Genomic DNA, 18,639 nt, shown 5'->3' with positions numbered 1-18,639 from the left:
CACATACTATGATTTTCCCCATTTAGAGGGCTAGAGTGAGAAGGGTAGCAAAAGCAACCATCCCCCCACCTCACCGAATCCGCTAAGATACCAGAAGTATAGCGACATAATATAAAAATTATATTGTAATTCAACTAATTTTGTTCACAAACTATGATTTCTAATTAAAAGTTGGACCCCCCTCACTCAAAGGGTTTAGGTTGGAAGGGCAGTAGATGCATTCGCCCCCCACCCCACACCACCGGCTAACAGGGGAACAACATAATATAAAGATACGTTAAAATATCAATAACAAGTTTTAATCATATAGATATTTAATGATTCTGTTTATATATGTCACAACGTGTGTTGTGGTGCCGGGGATTTCACTTGAATTAAAATAGTTGAATAAATGACGATCTAGGATTCACAATAAAAGATTCTTTGTTAAAACACAACTCTGGAACTTTATTTAAATATAAAACGTAAGTACAGCTTATGTACAAGTTACAGATCAACAAGCATAAATAATATTACAAAGGCTTTAAATCAGAGCTCTTAGAGAACGCGACTGTCCACTAGGAAATTCTTTCATCGACTGCCGTTCTTTCTACTCTCGTCAATTCTCTGGCGCTCAAATGTCTTTATTTATTTTCAAATCAACCAATAGATTTGCAACATCGTAATTACGTCTCGGGTAAAACCTGAGGCGCTGTCAAGGATCTAGATTTGTGGGGTAATTCCTGAGGCTCAGTCAAGGGTTTATATTTCTATTTACACATAAGCTTTTAAATGTGAAATAAACAAATAAATCTATAATGGCATCTGTGACAATATACATATGGTGCACCCAGTGATTTCTTTTAGCATTTCATTTAAAAAATTAATTCCATATAACGTCAAAGGTAAGAAAATCCACTACGTCACAATGGGCTAGTAACAATTTTTTTTATTAACACGATAGATTTAATGAGGGTTCATAGAGTACACCGAGTTCTAAAAAAAATTCATTTAAAGATATTATATATATATATCGAGACCTGAGTGTGACAGACGGACATTTTGCACAAACCTAATAGCGGCTTTTCCCCTTACGGGGCCGCTAAAAATTACTAAGTTGACCTCAAGTAATTCTTCATTAGTTTGAGGCGCAAGAAGCTTCTTTCACCAGATTCCATAATTACGGGTATTGTATAATGCAATTTTTTTTAATCGCGCGTAGGATTGGCGTTCTCCATATTGATTGACTAGATTCGATTGATTAGAGCAACACCATTAGTAAAATCACTAAAGTTAGAGACACACTTCAGGAAGTTCAGGACAGAATAATAAAAGTAAAGTAGATATAATGCATAGAACACTGAACCATAATTTGCAGAGAGGAACATTTCTTATTCCGTACGCTAGAACAAATTCATACAAGTGCTCCTTCTTCCCTAGTGCCATAAAAGAAAATAATGGGTTGCCTGAATCAGCCAGAAAAACCAACGACTTAGCAGAGTTTAATTCATTGATTAACATGCATGACTAGATTGACACATGAAACGAATAGGACGTAATTATCTTATTTTTTGAAGCAACGTCTGTAATATATAATATATAAAGCAGAAAGTAAGGGGTATGTCGTATATGTGTATGTAGGCCTATGTATGTATGTATGTATGTATGTATGTATGTATGTATGTATGTATGTATGTATGTATGTATGTATGTATGTATGTATGTATGTATGTATGTATGTATGTATGTATGTATGTATGTATGTATGTATGTATGTATAGTATGTATGTATGTATGTATGTATGTAAGTATGTATGTATGTATGTATGTATGTATGCCCCAAATTTAACTCGAAACCATATTTGACCAATCTTGATAATACTTGGCATGAATGTTCATTAGTTTTGGTTTAATGTTCTCCCACAACCGGATAACCCTAAAAATAGACAAAAATACTTAATTGTATATTAACGAGCGAAACTTTTTAACAAATCAGGTAAGCCTGTTTTCACTGTATTTTATATTTGATATGATTATGTCTGCTGAACGTGTAAACCCATTTTCGCACTCAACTTTTATTTTCGTGGCAAAATAAAAAAATCGTAAGGAAACATTCTCGATATTTGACATAGATCTAACTTGAATCCAGTAGGTCAGTAATATTCAAGTTAAGACCCGGAGGCCGCGGCCGGGTCATCCGACTAGTATATAATATAAGATAAAGCCTGAAAACTAATTAACGGAGTACGAACCATAGAACATATGGAGGTGGGAAGTAGACTCAAATTTAGTTTAAGATTAAAGCTATATAATACCCAATCCTCAGATTTACACCTATAGCACTAATCAGTTTCTGCGTTTAAAAAAATACAAGCTATGAAGCTTCCGATGAAAATGAGACTACGACTATATAATACAATTATACTTACTCTGGTGGATGGGGATTGTTTCTTCGATTCCTAGATGTAGGTCTAATGGGTGTAAGTTCAGTGATTTCGCCAACACTAAAATAAGTGTTGTAGGTTGTAGGTTTTGGCACGATGTTGGTCCACATAACTTTTGCATTTTGTTTAATATCGTCGAAATCTTTTTGTGATAACCTAAACTTCTTTTGTAATTGGGCAAGCGTTGAAGTGTCCATCTGCATTGGATACACTCCGGCAGAATCAGTTGAATGTAAGTATTGTAAGTCTAGATTTACTCTAAATCTGCGTAGTTCTGGTACTGCTTCATCGTAACCAGGTAAAATAGGCCAAGTAGCCATGATAATGATTATTGTATTATTATATAATTATAGAAAAAGCAAGATCTAGAATCTAGAATTATAATTTGAATAGATCTATAAATAAATCTATAATATAGTATAATATCTAAATTCTAAATCTATATTCTTTTTTAATTTAGACGTAGATCTTTATTCTGTACAGATTAAGATGTAGATCTAGATCTATACCAAAATGTATTTAAATTAAAAAAATTAATATTAAAAATCCATTAAGTGTGACAAAGTAATTTAATATAGAGATTTAAATTGTATAAAAACTCACTAGGGATAGTGTTATATTTACAATTGCCAAGCAACTGAATTACCGGATAGAGCTCTTATAGCTGGAAGATGCATTTTGAAATTTTAAGATTACGCACATTAACATCTGTTCATGTGACTTTGTTTAGTAGATCTAGATCTAGAATATAGCTATGCGTCATTTCCATGCTAATGTTTGTAAACAAACACTGAAAAGTTTTCGTTGTTGAACTTGTAAAGGTACATATAAACATATTATATCTAGATAAAGATCAAGGTAAATATAGCTAGATTCTTCAGGATAGATTGTATGTTCAAATTATGTTGGGGTTAGTGACCGGTTAGTTACCGTTAGTAGTCTATAGTGTAATAGTCTATAGATTGGGACTAGAATCTAGATCTAGATCTGTATGTGTATCATACACTATCATTCGCTATGTGAGTATGATACACTGTCACTGTGATACAGTAATACTAATACTAATGTCCACTAATGTGATTGTCCTAGTAATGAAATAATGATGATAATGACATGATAACAGATAATATCATAATAATAATAATTATTACTTGATCTAAATGAAATAAATATATATGAACAGAAAAGAAGCTATTTAGTTATGTAGAGCTTGCTGAGAGGGTTACAATGATACCACATTTATCTTTGAATGTTATATAGGAGCAAAGTTATGCCGTTTTATGTGTAGAAAAATGGACTATAGAAAATGTCCAGAAAGCTGTGATCGAAAAAATGAATTTTCGTCTTTATCTCATCATAACTTTATAACCATAATAGATAAAAGCTTGAAATTTGGAACACAGCTACCCTATTATATGATTTTTAATTTGAATGTTTCATCTCACATGCAGCTAACATTCATTCACAGCTAATCCAATTGTTTGAAAATTGACTTCGATCCTTTTTCTAGAATGCTGTTTGGTAGAAACTTCCTCAGCTTTATAATATTTATAAATATAATGTAAAATAACACCTTGATAGCATTCTCTCCACTAGGTTGATCAAAGATAAGCTGTTAAACAATGCATAAATCATTTATATACTTCATATTATCCACGAGAATTACTAATCTCTGGCGCCACATGTCGCTGCATCATGGAGTGACTTCATTTAACATCGTCAGGATGTGCCCAAATTTGCCTTAATTAGCTGATTTCCTTTTATATTTTGTGTACCTAAGTATAGAAAAAAAAGATTTCTAACACTACTCTATAATGGTAGTTATAATTTTTCCACTTACCCATTTCGAAAAATTGCCTAATTTGGCATCATTTATAGCATGTTAGGGGAAGTTTTTTTAATTTTGGAGGACAAAATTTCATTAAAAAATAATGAAATAACAAACTTTAAGCATAAATCTAGGTCTAAATTCAATAAAAATATTCCAAGCTTGCTTAAAAATTATATTAAATGCAAAATTATTCTTACCTATGACTTTACTGTAAATTTTCTAAATAAACACGACTTTCATTTGTTGACAATGTGGTATCATTCAAAAGCTTAGGAATCCTCCTTTAAGATTAGCACAAGGGTTTTTAAAACATGAAGCAAATGTAAAAACAACAATCAATCAACTAACACCATGGTTTTGGAAGTCTAGCCATGGTGTTTCAAAACTATATAGAATAGCAGTTTATAGGTCAGTAGAGTAGGGATGTCAAAGTACCTACTAAATCTAGAATCTACTATATCTAGACAATCTAGTGAGATCATTAATAATCATTATATTTATAACATTAGACGATTAGTCATTAGAATATAGTATAGACTCTAGAGTCTAGAGTCTTAGACTTAGATTTTTACTAATCTAGATCTAGAATTTAGATTTTAGATCTAGAATCTAGATGTAGATCTAAATCTAGCTAGAACTAGACTCTAGAACTTCCTGATTCCTAGAGTAGAGTCTAGATGAGTAGATTCAGTAGAATCTAGAATCCTATTTCTTTTGTCTTTGGTAGGGAGGTGAAATAAAAAATTAATCTTTGAAAAAACAATTTTTCGTTAGTACATCATTAAAATACTTTGAAAGAACTTTCCAATGGTGTTTAAATTATGACTTTATGTTTAATAGTTAGAAAGTTATGATTTTTTTGTGTCATTTTGGCTTAACATTGGTTGACATGGAACAAGTAAGATGAGAGCGTCTTGCTCGCTAAGCCGTAGACGATAGATCTACTTATTAAACAAGAAATTTAATAGTAGATCTAGTATTCGTAGTAAATTTCTAGCTCACAAATCTGATTTCATTTATATTTATGAACTTTACTTGTTTAAAATGTAAATATTGATGAAAATAAACAAATTATCGGTCTAGATCTACAAGAAATATCAGAGAGGTGGGGACAAAATGGCAGCATTGTGATGGCAGAAAATAACAAAATATTAAAAAATTGGGATCAAAATTGCCTGAAACAATTTTTTTCAAATGCACTTTTAGACTTGCTAGTATTTTTAGTACACAAAAACTATTTTAATATATGCAGAATATTAGGCCTTACATGGCCTGAAGTGTTTTTTTTTTTTCAACTTAAGAAATTTCTTTATCAAACTTTATCAAAAACTGTAAAATCCCATAGCCAACAATGCTAACCGTATTTTCAACTTTTCGATATGATGCGGATAATATATCGCGATAAAACTTGGTAGAATTATAGCCAGGAATGATATCTGGCGTAAAAAAAAAAAATGAATATAAAACCATTCTCGTGGACTGTATTGGTAAAACAAAAAAGGGGTATTTTTGATAATAAATTAAAAAATGATAAATAACTTAAAAAAAAAAAACGTAATTAAGCATTAAGGCCATTGTCTAAAGTAATCAATAACACAAGTTTAAAACTTCGCACATTTCATTCATAAGTGTAATAAATTTCCAAGTGTAGCCTATGTAAAAAAAAAGTCAAAAACGCAATCTCAACATTATCAGTAATTTTTTACTTCCGGGTTTTTTTCGCCTAGCTACCTTTGGTTAAAAAATAAGAGTAATAATCCTTTGCACATAATATCACTGAATAATCATGCTAGCGGCGGCTATGATCCTTCCATTTTTCTTTAAGAGTGTGTAAATTTTAATTTAAAAACAAGCATTGACCGAATAAGACGCATAAAATGGCGATTTCTCCCATATATGTAGTCTGCTAACTAGAATGAGCGAAAATTCTCCTTAGCACATGAGTCGTTAAAAAAAATGCTTTTTTTTAAATTTACAACACATAATTTTTCAATAAGATGTTAAGCATTCGATATTAGATATTTATTGTATTTTATGTTCTGTTATATAATATTCTAAATTTTAAAAAGTAATTGATGTCGCTATGAAATGTTAATGTGTGACAAATGTGTAAGTATTTTTTTTTTCTATTGGGTCATCTCTTCGAAAGTAAACCCAATTTTTTAAAACATATTATGTAAAAAAGTGATTGATACAAATTAAAGAAGAGGAACAGTTCATAAAAAACTAATGTTTCAACATGATTAATTAATAATTATAACTTTAGTAAATGTATAGAAAGTCATCACATATTGGCTTTATTCGTTGCTAATATCAACAAAATGTGGCATCGAGTTCATCCATCAAAATCTAGAGTAGATCTGGTCTTATAACTAGATCTAGATCTATATTATATTATAAATATATATATACAAAATAGTTAAAATATAAATATAGGACTAAATTATATCTATTGACATGATTAAACAAAGATAAAGTCTAAAACTAGATTTAGGCCTATAGCTCGAGTTCTAGATCTAGGGACTTAGTCTTAGATCTAGACTATAGAGTTTTGACTAGTCTATACTAGTCTATAGTGACTATAGTCTAGTCCTAGATCTAGATCAGTAGATGTTGATCTAGACTCTAGACCTAGAGTCTAAGTCTAGATCTTATCTTGGTCTAGGCATCTAGAATGAAGGTCTATCATGTTATTCGTTAAAAACTTAAAACCAAAAACTTCTTCTAGCCAGCTTTTTGCTGCTGAGCTGTCAGCTCTTTTGCAGACTGTGCCAAGGAAAAATAGTGTGCTGTTTTCTTCAGCACTGCTGCACAAGGGTGTTGGTTATGTTGGGCTGGAGTGGTAGAAGGGTCTGCCTAAGGTGAATTAGGAAGGGGAATTATTAAAGGATATGGTTTACGGTTTCATAAGGGTGGGCACATTGTTTACAAAGAGGGAGTTGTGTGGGATTTATTTTATTGAGATGATAATATAACACAGGTGTGTGTCCTGTCCTTAGTTGGAAGATTGTTACATTGTAGATTGCTCTTTGCGGGGAGGAAGTTAATACTATTTAGTTTGTTAGGCATATTCATTTCTTGGTTAAAAACTTAAAACCAACGAAATTCTTTAAAGGGAAACTCCGATAGTTTTTCAAATTTTAGTTATTGACTTATTAAAATTCTGCGTAAAAAGTTGTAATAGTAAACATTATATCATTTTTTATTTAAATACTCAGAAAATTTTATATTTAATAAATTAAACAGAAAATTCTTCACGCCCCCTAAAAAACGCGGTTCTGCGAGATTTTGTTTTAAGTTATTTCATGCTTCACTTCCCTAAACAATACTGAAAGAGAAACTTGATTTAACCAATCGTATCGCTTCATTCTTACAGTAGCTATTAGGCTGTTAGGCTTAGTGACGGCCTAGTCCAGAGCTATGATACAGTTATATATATAAACATGTATAGATAGATCCAAAAGCATTAGGATAACCAACTCCAGAAAAAAAAAAGTAACATTTTCATCTAAGCATCTCCCTATCCCAAGAAGTAAATAGATCGTGTGTCTGAATGATTCGAACAAGCTGGTCAGTGTAAGGCTAGTCGAGACTATGTGTAGTCGGTCATGACAAGACAACCAAGCGATAGTGTTTGTTGTGTGTTGAGTGGTCTGGCGAGAAAATACACACTGCCGTGATTAGTCAAGCATGTAAATGTACTTATAATACGCATTTTTTCTTTGCTTACAAGATCCTAGATCTAACTGCATAGACAAAGATATATTTCTTTTACGAGAATGTAAACTTTGCTGTATGGTCTCCTGTTATACAATAAGTCAGTAGATTAAAACACCTTTGTGACGTCACATAGAAACCTGGTGAAAGTCTGACTGTTTTGGATGCGCAGTAAAATTACGTCGGAAAAATATCAATTACTAAGTTATTATTGCAAATAAAAAAAAGAAGAATATATTCATTATCTGTAAATCAAAACACATATTATATCAAAAATTGTCAAAACTATCGGAGTTTCCCTTTAAAAATAAGCCAACAATAAGGCCTTAGCCTGATAGATTATAGGGCAGGCTATCTAGATAGATCTACATTCTAATACATCTAGATCTAAGTCTAATTGTCGAAGTCTAAGTTAAATAAGTATAAGTCTATGTAGATCCAGATGGTTAGGGTTTAGATTTGAAACAGCTCAGCTAAACCTATATTATTTTAGTTTAACCTATCCTTAGTCTGATGAATCGTCTGGGAACCACACATGATCTATCGACTGTGCGTCTTTGTCCATTCCTCCTTGCCCTTTTCCCTTTGGTACAATCTCTTTTAATGACAGGCCAGACCATTCTTTTATATTGTCTTCCCATCCCTAGACTCTGATTATTAACAAACTACATTTTTTAAAATAAAAAATAATTTCTATTTCAAGAATAAAACTTCTATATTCTACATTATTATTATTTTATTTTACTTTGCTAGCTCAGACATGTTAAAAGAAATTTAAAGATTAGAAAGATCTAGATCTGGATCTAGGCCTACATGTCAACATGTGTAAGCTTTATAGTCTCTAGTTCCAATAAAAAGATCATATTTTCTTTTATTCTTTTATCATTGATGAAGTCAATATGTGTTATATTAGACTAGGCTACTGATCTCAGTTTAAAATTCGCAACATCAGTCAAAACCTCTCTAGTAGTCTCTAATTTACTAATTATCAACAAAAACACCAAATGTTAAATAATAATACATTTTAATTTTTATTAAATTAAAAATGGATTAGAATGCTGTTATAAGCTTAAGATCAGTAGATAAGTAAGCCTTATGTAATTTGATATTTCTAAAAGACATTAAGCAATTTATACTAATTATTAATGCTTTACATGACAGTATTCTCCAATAATAAATACAACAATGATAATCTTAAGACCTAATTATTATATTCTTTCAAAAAGTAGTTGCACAAACTATTTAAAAAAAAACATTTACTATATTTTTTGAAGAAAAAAAAGTTATAAAACTTTGACATCTAAAAGCTTCAAGCTACATAATATAAGGTCTGTCATGCTGAAGATTGTGAAGAATGTATGGAAAGTAGCTAACTAATAATGAATCTTTAAATTTTGATGAATATGTCATTGAGTTACTTGCTCTGATGCAAGATTATAAATACGCACCAAGAGGCAAGGCTAGGGAAAGTGGTGCACTCCCACCCGACTACGACCGAAGCAAACAGCTTTGGATTATCCACCTCAATCTGAATCGGCAGTTTTCACTGAAACGGATTGAGGTGTCTACGATAGCAAAGCGATACGAGGCAGATGTCCTACTGTGTCAAGAGACTCTACGCGCTCAGACGAGGGGCCACCCCTTCTTTATGGCTTCACCGCCTACCGGTAATTTTGCTCGAGGTGCCAGATACTAGTAACGTTCGTACGAAATACGCTTACGGCCCGAGTTATGGAATCCAGCGCCCCAGCGGGACCCGGTGAGACAGATACTTTGACAGTTGAGGTGTACAAACATGGTCAGCGATTCACATGCGTAAACCTTTACAATCCACCTAAGTCTGAGTTGCAATTCAAACTGTGTGAGCTATTTGACACAAGGATGTTCGTTGCAGGTGATTTGAGCCCTAAGTCCCCAGCGTGGGGATGCCAGGAGACAGACATTTGAGGGCGCCGACTACTCGAGATATGTGACGAAACAAATCTGGTTGTTTTGCATGGCAAAGACAGCCCCCTAACCTTTCTGCACACCGGGAATGGGAGCGTGTCGCGACCAGACTTGTCACTGGTGTCAACTGACTTAAGGTCACAGTCGAGAGTAAACGTGCTCGAAGACGTCGGTAGCGATCGTATGCCGGTCTTGGTCACAATCGAACTCAAAAAAACTCAACGTGAGTACCCCATTTACAGAACCAAAATGGGTGTACAACCGTGCTAACTGGGATCTGTTTAGGAGTGCATCGGATGCAGCTCTGAACGGACTGGATATCCAAGCAGATTAAATTAACCTGACTTACGGACTCTTGTTGAGGCCATCTTGGGTGCCGCTCGAAGGGCTATCCCGAGGTCCTACGGGGGACGCAAGTTTAGGCACTTTTGGTCTCCCACTCTGGCATGCGTAATCCGACTGAGGCGGGCTGCACGCAGGCAGCACAGTCGTCGAAAAACCGATGAAACCAGAAGAGCTTACAACAAGCTAACGGCGGAGGTAAAGGAAGCCATTGCGGAGGGTACGAGACAAAAATGGGCCAAGACATGTGCTAACCTGGATCTTGCGGACGGACGTCAGGCATGGAAACTTCTCAATAACCTAACTAGGGTGAAAGAACCAAAAGCAGCTGTACCCCTGCAAACGGCTCAAGGCATGGTGGTCACTGACTGTAAAAGGTCGGACGCTCTAAGCTGTGCTTTCGCGGCCCCGACGCATGCTTGGCTGCACATGGCCGAAGGCCGAGGGCACCTGGAGCCTCCGCCATTTTCCTTCGCTGTACCAAGCTAGCTGTGCGGGAACCGCCATTGATGTAACGGTCCCTTTGAGGAACAGCGCATGGATGTGGGACGTGTTCGTGGGGACTTTTTTACAACCCCGCCCGTACAATGGGTGGACTCTCGTCTACCCGTGGGCATCCCCACGGGAGTCTTGTGTTGCTACCCATTTAGCCTAGCCACTTCCTCTAATGGCCGTTTCCACGCGGGCGCCACGGTGAGGCAGGGCAACGTGCCCGCGAATCTTCTATCCTGAAGGTCCTCTAGATTTAGTGATTTTACTAAAAGTGTTACTCTTGTCAAATGTGAATATTCGTTTGTTATGAATCTCACTGCTCAATTTTGTGTCTGTACCTGAGATGAACTCCTATTGAAAAATCAGAGCAGGAAGGACTAGTCCTCCCGTAGTGCTCTGGCAAGAAACTTAGCCGTCCGGCGTAGTGCCTCATAGCTACCATACAAGTCGAGTGACTGCACAGGCAAGTCCCCCCTGTGACAGGTGGGGAAATGTGACGTGTGTTTGGCACGTTTTATGTCTAGGGGATGATTACTTTTGAAAGAAATCACACCCCCACTTATCAGCATGTGAATCGGGAGCAGACACGCAACGAGACAAAGCAATGAAAGATAGATACAAAAGTTAAAATAAAGGATATTTATTTACATAAATATACATATAATAATAAAAAGGGGGAGGGTTTGCATCTATCTCTAGTATATCCTATGTTTAATCATCACTCTTGCACATAATAAGAGAGTATGTCACTTTGTCCTCTGACTTAGCTGGTATTCCTGTTGATGTCGCAGCTGGCTGTGTCCTGGCTTGAGGTTCTGCAGCTGGAGGTGGCGCTCTAGCGGATAGAGGGACGCCGGCGATATAGTTCTTGTGGAGTCTCAATCCCCAAAATCTATTATCTGTAGTGGGCACAGTAGGGCGGGTGGCCGGCTACCGTGGGCACAAGGTTACTGCGGGCAGAGCGGATCTGCCGTGGGCAGCGTAGTTGACAGGATATGTCCAGTGAGTTGCAGAGGGTTGGCGTAGCTATGACGTCTCACACAGACCTGAGCCCATAGGGACGTCGCACCTAATAGCTTGACAGGTGGGCTGTCGAATAGGCGGGCAATGCCGATAGCGCCAAGTAGTAGAGTTGAGTAGTGTCGTGTAGACACTGAACAGCAACAGCAAATAAATAGGCAGACACCTGAGGGAGGCTGCGGATAAACAAAGACAAGTTAGGACATGTCTCTCATGCATCTTATCGATGCCCTCCACTGAGGTGCATTCGTCAGATTGGTAAAATTGCTTTAGAGCATAATTGGGAGAAGATGACAAATGGGGTTTGGAATAATAGATGGCTGCTAGTAGCAATATAGAAATGTACATAAAAGGGGAAATAATAATATGAGAATGTACATAGAAGGGGAAATAATAGTCTCAAATAAACAACACAGGTGGATAGAGAAAGAAAAAGGGGGGGGGGTTGAATTGGGCGATGGTCAGCGACCCAGATGATTGTTTACATATGACCGTGGGTCGAGAACAATGGAGCGTGCTTGAATGTCCCTTCAAGCGGCGCAATTCTCCTTAGAGTAAAATGAGTAAAGGGGAGAGAATTCATATATCTTCTCTAAACGCAGTATCAGTGCGCTAGTAAAATTATCAAGGCGGTCAACCGAGATAAAGGAAGTAGACTAAGATGTACAAATATATACATGGTTGCATCAACTATCAATCGAGCAACGTAGCATTAACAGGGTAATGCAGTATACAAATAAATACATAGGACATGTTTATGTTTTCTACTTACGCCAGTGAGAAATACACAATGCACTAATTAAATATAAATGAACTAAGCAAAATACACATGATAATATCCAATGGAAATAGCCCAAAGTAATTGAGGTGGAACTTGTGATTAAGTTCGGCTTACCCCCAGGTATTCCTCTAGGAGAAAGAATGAGTGATATAGTCCAGACTCGATAGCTCAGCTCGAATGAGAAAGAGAGGGTGATTTGAGTTGGTTAACTTTATATATATGCCTGAAAAGTGTGGGCGGACACCGGAAATGTCCTAGGCTTAGCATTATCTTACACGTGGGTGAAGTAGACTTGAGCCGCACCTTGGAGTATCACGCGGTGTGTTGACCCGTGTAATCTCTTAGATCAAAGAGAGACGTGGGGGGGGGAGAGTGACCTACCTTCCACCCAAGAAGGGGGGGAGGGAGTCAATTGCGGCGTCAGACATCCTGCCGATGAGATCAAAGAGTCTGAGCGTTTCTTTGCCCCGGTCAAGGGAAGATAAATGAAAGGACTGGCCTAATTTTCTCCAAGGTGGTGGACTAAGTCTAGCCTGGTAGAGAGGAAAGGTGTGGCGGGTGAATAATTTAGGGGTAGGATGGAGAAATAATTAAAATAAAATAAATAAATAATGAAAAATAATAATTAATGCTGTGATAATTTAGAGTGACTCTGACAGCGAGTTTTTGACTTGTCACATACGCCGCCGCCAAGATGGATCTATCGCAGAAAGATCCATAAAGTGCGAGCAGACTGATGTCACTCTAACTTTTAAGATCAGTTGTTATCACAGCATTAGAAAAAAAAATCTGGAAAAATAAAGGGGTAGCCATGCCAGGAGGAGAGTCTGTCCAAGTTTGTCCGTGGTCTTACTTCCCGTCCCTGAGTACGGAGTCACCTGGGTGAAACCTTTGGGGTTGCTTGGGAGAGTAGATTGGGCGATTGGATGAGTAGCTTCTTCTTCCTGGGGCGGATTGGTGAGCGTGATTGGGGCTTAGGCGGGGTGCCCAAGGCACGTGTGCTCGTTGGGGCTTATCTCCGAAGCCGCTGTGAGGCGCTTCTCCACGAGAGTAAGTAGTCAGCTTACCTCGGTATCGTCTGACACGGTCAATGTCAGGGAAGAGTGGCCTGATAAAGAATGTGGAGTTCTGCCTGAGAACGTCCCCACGAGTGCGATAATCTGGCTTACATCGTGGCTTCCTGACACGGTTAATGCCAGGGGTAGGTTGATATTGAATGGTGGCTGAGGAGCCATGTTGAGAAGAGTTTTCACGAGCGCGAGGGTTCGGCTTACCTCGTGACTTCCTGACACTATCAATGCCAGGGGGAGGTTGATTCGGAATGGTGGCTGAGGAGCCATGCAAAGGAGTGAGTCCACGAGAGCAAGGGTTCATCTTACCTCGGGGCATTCTGACACTGTCAATGTCAGAGGAATGTTGCATGATTTTGGCTGAGTAGCCTGTGTCAAGTAGACCCTCACGAGAGCGGGTGTACGACTTAACTCGTGACTTCCCAGCAGTGTCAATGCCAGGGCGGAGTGGTTTGAGCTTCGCTGATGAGTCGGGACTAGGCGCGTCAGTGTGGCGACCAGGGCTTCCAACCAGCTGGTTGCTGCCACGTTTCTGCTTCGTCGATCTACCGACGGGCAGAGAGAAATACGGTTTGTTGACTACTCCAAGAGGGACATATTTGGAGCCCAGAATGAAGTCGTACACTGGCGTGTCCATGACGGCGGCATCAATGGTGCCATGTACGTATCTGCACTCCACGTGCACCCTCGCGACAGGTAGAACCTGCGGGGGAGTGCCACGGTCTATGGACTGGATTGTCACTGTTCCACCAGTGAGATCCGATGGGTCAATCAGCTTCTTATTGATAACCGCGCCGAACGAACAGCCTGAGTCGTATAGGCCCAAAACTTCGACACCGTTAGCCAGAATGTTCTCTACTCCCGGAGGAGAAGAGATGGGGTGAGGTAGCACTGGTGGGAGTTCTGGTTGGCCGAGATCAATGGCAGTGGGTTGAGGAACCACGGCCATCGTGGAGACGACGTATGTGTCCTCCTCTGGTTGGTCAAATGGATCAATCACAGAGGGTTGAGGGACTGGCGCCACCATTGATAGGGTCCGTGGGGCCTGCTGCTGCCGGTGTGGAGTGGGTCTACTGTCACGCGCGCCATGACGTGAGTCACGCTGAGAGTAGTTGGCCTGGTTATAGCGAGACTGGTGGTTGGGGCGGTTATTGTGGTTATGAGGGACTGATTGCCGGCCTGGTGCCTGGTTGGGCTGGGGAGTTTTAGGAGCAAGGTTGGATTGAGCAGGAGAAGTGGGTTGGTCTGTTTGCTGGTCTGTCGCGGTTGCTTTACCTTTTAAGTCCTTACGGGCGTTCAAGTACCGGTCAGCGGCGGAAGCTATGTCAGCGGGTGCAGTTGCTTGTTGCTCCTTGACATAAACTCTGACCTCTGGGGACATGCATTCCAACAGCTGCTCAGAGAGTATGAGGCATGCTAGGCCGTCAAAAGTCTCTGGCAATTGGCTGAGAGCGTGCCACCTGACAAGGTACTTGTCCAGTCTCTCGCAGAGGTTGCCGTAGGTCTCTCTGCGTTCGAGGCGGGAGCTTCTGAACTTTTTGTGGTAGGCCTCGGCGGTCAACTCGAACTGGACGAGTAGCGCCTGTTTGAGGGCTGTGTAGTCCTCTCGCTGGCCGGAGGGAAGTTTGGAGTAAACCTCGTAGGCTTTGCCTCGGAGGCATTGGGATAGCCGGAAGCACCATTTCTCCTCTGGCAGACCGTAAAAGCGTGCTACTTCCTCAAAACGGACAAGATAAACTTCGATGTTATCTGTCTTGTCGTCGAAGTGCTCCATTGGCATGTGGGGCAAACCGTTCAAGGAACTTTGAAAGGATGCTGGGCTAGCCGGGCGAGACTCAGAAGAAGCCTGTCGGGCGGCCTCGTTCTCTTTGTCCGCGGCTATCTTTTCTCTCGCTGTAATTTCTTTTTCTTTGGCTATGGCTATTTCAGCTTCCTTTCTTTCCTTCTCTTTAGCAATGGCTATTTCAGCTTCCTTTCTTTCCCTTTCTTTAGCAATAGCTATATCATTATCCTTTTCCTTCATCGCTAGTTCATGCTCCCTTGCTAATCTTCTTTCTTCCTTTTCGTCTTCCTGTCTTCTAAACGCCTCAAATTGTGCTCTCACATATTCCTTCCGTTCTGCCTCATCGTCAAATATGGTGGCTGCGAAATCCTTCAATTCAGCTAATTTCTGCTTCATGTCAGAGTCCGCTTTCGAGCGTGTGCCGCTGGCCATAATGATGAGGGGTGGGTAATGAGAGGTACTAGGATGGTGGAGGGGCCGATAGAATGGATAGTAGGATTGAGCTAGAATTAAAGAAAGTGGGTTAGTGAAAGTGAGTCGCTGGTTATAGGGAAGAGTGCAAAAGGAATGTGGTGTCTGCCTATGTTAATCACAAAGTTCCTGCAAGAAAATATTACACATGAAATGCAATAATAATAAATAAATGAAAAATATGACAGAAGTGACACTCTTGATAATGCGAAGTGATGATACTTATAAATATTTTTAGAAAAATATTGATATGGAATTTAGTTATTGCTGCCTGTTCGTGCCTGCTGTACTAATGGGTTAAATCCACGGACGGGCTCGCCAAAATGTGACAGGTGGGGAAATGTGACGTGTGTTTGGCACGTTTTATGTCTAGGGGATGATTATTTTTGAAAGAAATCACACCCCCACTTATCAGCATGTGAATCGGGAGCAGACACGCAACGAGACAAAGCAATGAAAGATAGATACAAAAGTTAAAATAAAGGATATTTATTTACATAAATATACATATAATAATAAAAAGGGGGAGGGTTTGCATCTATCTCTAGTATATCCTATGTTTAATCATCACTCTTGCACATAATAAGAGAGTATGTCACTTTGTCCTCTGACTTAGCTGGTATTCCTGTTGATGTCGCAGCTGGCTGTGTCCTGGCTTGAGGTTCTGCAGCTGGAGGTGGCGCTCTAGCGGATAGAGGGACGCCGGCGATATAGTTCTTGTGGAGTCTCAATCCCCAAAATCTATTATCTGTAGTGGGCACAGTAGGGCGGGTGGCCGGCTACCGTGGGCACAAGGTTACTGCGGGCAGAGCGGATCTGCCGTGGGCAGCGTAGTTGACAGGATATGTCCAGTGAGTTGCAGAGGGTTGGCGTAGCTATGACGTCTCACACAGACCTGAGCCCATAGGAACGTCGCACCTAATAGCTTGACAGGTGGGCTGTCGAATAGGCGGGCAATGCCGATAGCGCCAAGTAGTAGAGTTGAGTAGTGTCGTGTAGACACTGAACAGCAACAGCAAATAAATAGGCAGACACCTGAGGGAGGCTGCGGATAAACAAAGACAAGTTAGGACATGTCTCTCATGCATCTTATCGATGCCCTCCACTGAGGTGCATTCGTCAGATTGGTAAAATTGCTTTAGAGCATAATTGGGAGAAGATGACAAATGGGGTTTGGAATAATAGATGGCTGCTAGTAGCAATATAGAAATGTACATAAAAGGGGAAATAATAATATGAGAATGTACATAGAAGGGGAAATAATAGTCTCAAATAAACAACACAGGTGGATAGAGAAAGAAAAAGGGGGGGGGTTGAATTGGGCGATGGTCAGCGACCCAGATGATTGTTTACATATGACCGTGGGTCGAGAACAATGGAGCGTGCTTGAATGTCCCTTCAAGCGGCGCAATTCTCCTTAGAGTAAAATGAGTAAAGGGGAGAGAATTCATATATCTTCTCTAAACGCAGTATCAGTGCGCTAGTAAAATTATCAAGGCGGTCAACCGAGATAAAGGAAGTAGACTAAGATGTACAAATATATACATGGTTGCATCAACTATCAATCGAGCAACGTAGCATTAACAGGGTAATGCAGTATACAAATAAATACATAGGACATGTTTATGTTTTCTACTTACGCCAGTGAGAAATACACAATGCACTAATTAAATATAAATGAACTAAGCAAAATACACATGATAATATCCAATGGAAATAGCCCAAAGTAATTGAGGTGGAACTTGTGATTAAGTTCGGCTTACCCCCAGGTATTCCTCTAGGAGAAAGAATGAGTGATATAGTCCAGACTCGATAGCTCAGCTCGAATGAGAAAGAGAGGGTGATTTGAGTTGGTTAACTTTATATATATGCCTGAAAAGTGTGGGCGGACACCGGAAATGTCCTAGGCTTAGCATTATCTTACACGTGGGTGAAGTAGACTTGAGCCGCACCTTGGAGTATCACGCGGTGTGTTGACCCGTGTAATCTCTTAGATCAAAGAGAGACGTGGGGGGGGGGGGAGAGTGACCTACCTTCCACCCAAGAAGGGGGGGAGGGAGTCAATTGCGGCGTCAGACATCCTGCCGATGAGATCAAAGAGTCTGAGCGTATCTTTGCCCCGGTCAAGGGAAGATAAATGAAAGGACTGGCCTAATTTTCTCCAAGGTGGTGGACTAAGTCTAGCCTGGTAGAGAGGAAAGGTGTGGCGGGTGAATAATTTAGGGGTAGGATGGAGAAATAATTAAAATAAAATAAATAAATAATGAAAAATAATAATTAATGCTGTGATAATTTAGAGTGACTCTGACAGCGAGTTTTTGACTTGTCACATACGCCGCCGCCAAGATGGATCTATCGCAGAAAGATCCATAAAGTGCGAGCAGACTGATGTCACTCTAACTTTTAAGATCAGTTGTTATCACAGCATTAGAAAAAAAAATCTGGAAAAATAAAGGGGTAGCCATGCCAGGAGGAGAGTCTGTCCAAGTTTGTCCGTGGTCTTACTTCCCGTCCCTGAGTACGGAGTCACCTGGGTGAAACCTTTGGGGTTGCTTGGGAGAGTAGATTGGGCGATTGGATGAGTAGCTTCTTCTTCCTGGGGCGGATTGGTGAGCGTGATTGGGGCTTAGGCGGGGTGCCCAAGGCACGTGTGCTCGTTGGGGCTTATCTCGGAAGCCGCTGTGAGGCGCTTCTCCACGAGAGTAAGTAGTCAGCTTACCTCGGTATCGTCTGACACGGTCAATGTCAGGGAAGAGTGGCCT

General features: G+C 39.4%; 2 protein-coding genes across 7 annotated transcripts in view; one reads left to right on the top strand and one right to left on the bottom strand.

Moving 5' to 3' along the window:
* Positions 1-2,898, bottom strand: part of LOC106053787 (uncharacterized) — a 28,614-nt gene extending 25,716 nt beyond the window's left edge. Inside the window, exon 1 of the mRNA XM_056038954.1 lies at positions 2,409-2,898. Coding sequence (XP_055894929.1) covers positions 2,409-2,743 — 335 coding nt within the window. The 5' untranslated portion in view covers positions 2,744-2,898. The remainder of the gene's footprint in view (positions 1-2,408) is intronic.
* LOC106067518 (vesicle-associated membrane protein 7-like) overlaps positions 2,521-18,639 on the top strand; it is a 138,860-nt gene continuing 122,741 nt past the window's right edge. Inside the window, exon 1 of one of the 6 annotated variants that reach the window (XM_056038957.1) lies at positions 2,521-2,655. The gene's annotated coding sequence lies outside the window, so the exon portion shown is untranslated. Of the gene's footprint in view, positions 2,656-3,088; positions 3,282-3,322; positions 3,443-18,639 lie in introns of those variants that run through there. The other 5 variants (XM_056038956.1, XM_056038960.1, XM_056038955.1 and 2 more) reach the window with 5 other exon arrangements.

The sequence above is a fragment of the Biomphalaria glabrata genome, chromosome 8 (genome assembly GCF_947242115.1).
Source record: "Biomphalaria glabrata chromosome 8, xgBioGlab47.1, whole genome shotgun sequence".
NCBI classification, from domain to species: Eukaryota; Metazoa; Mollusca; class Gastropoda; family Planorbidae; genus Biomphalaria; species Biomphalaria glabrata.
The sequence above is the reverse complement of the archived record's forward strand: the minus strand, read 5'-3'. Positions and strand labels throughout refer to the sequence as shown.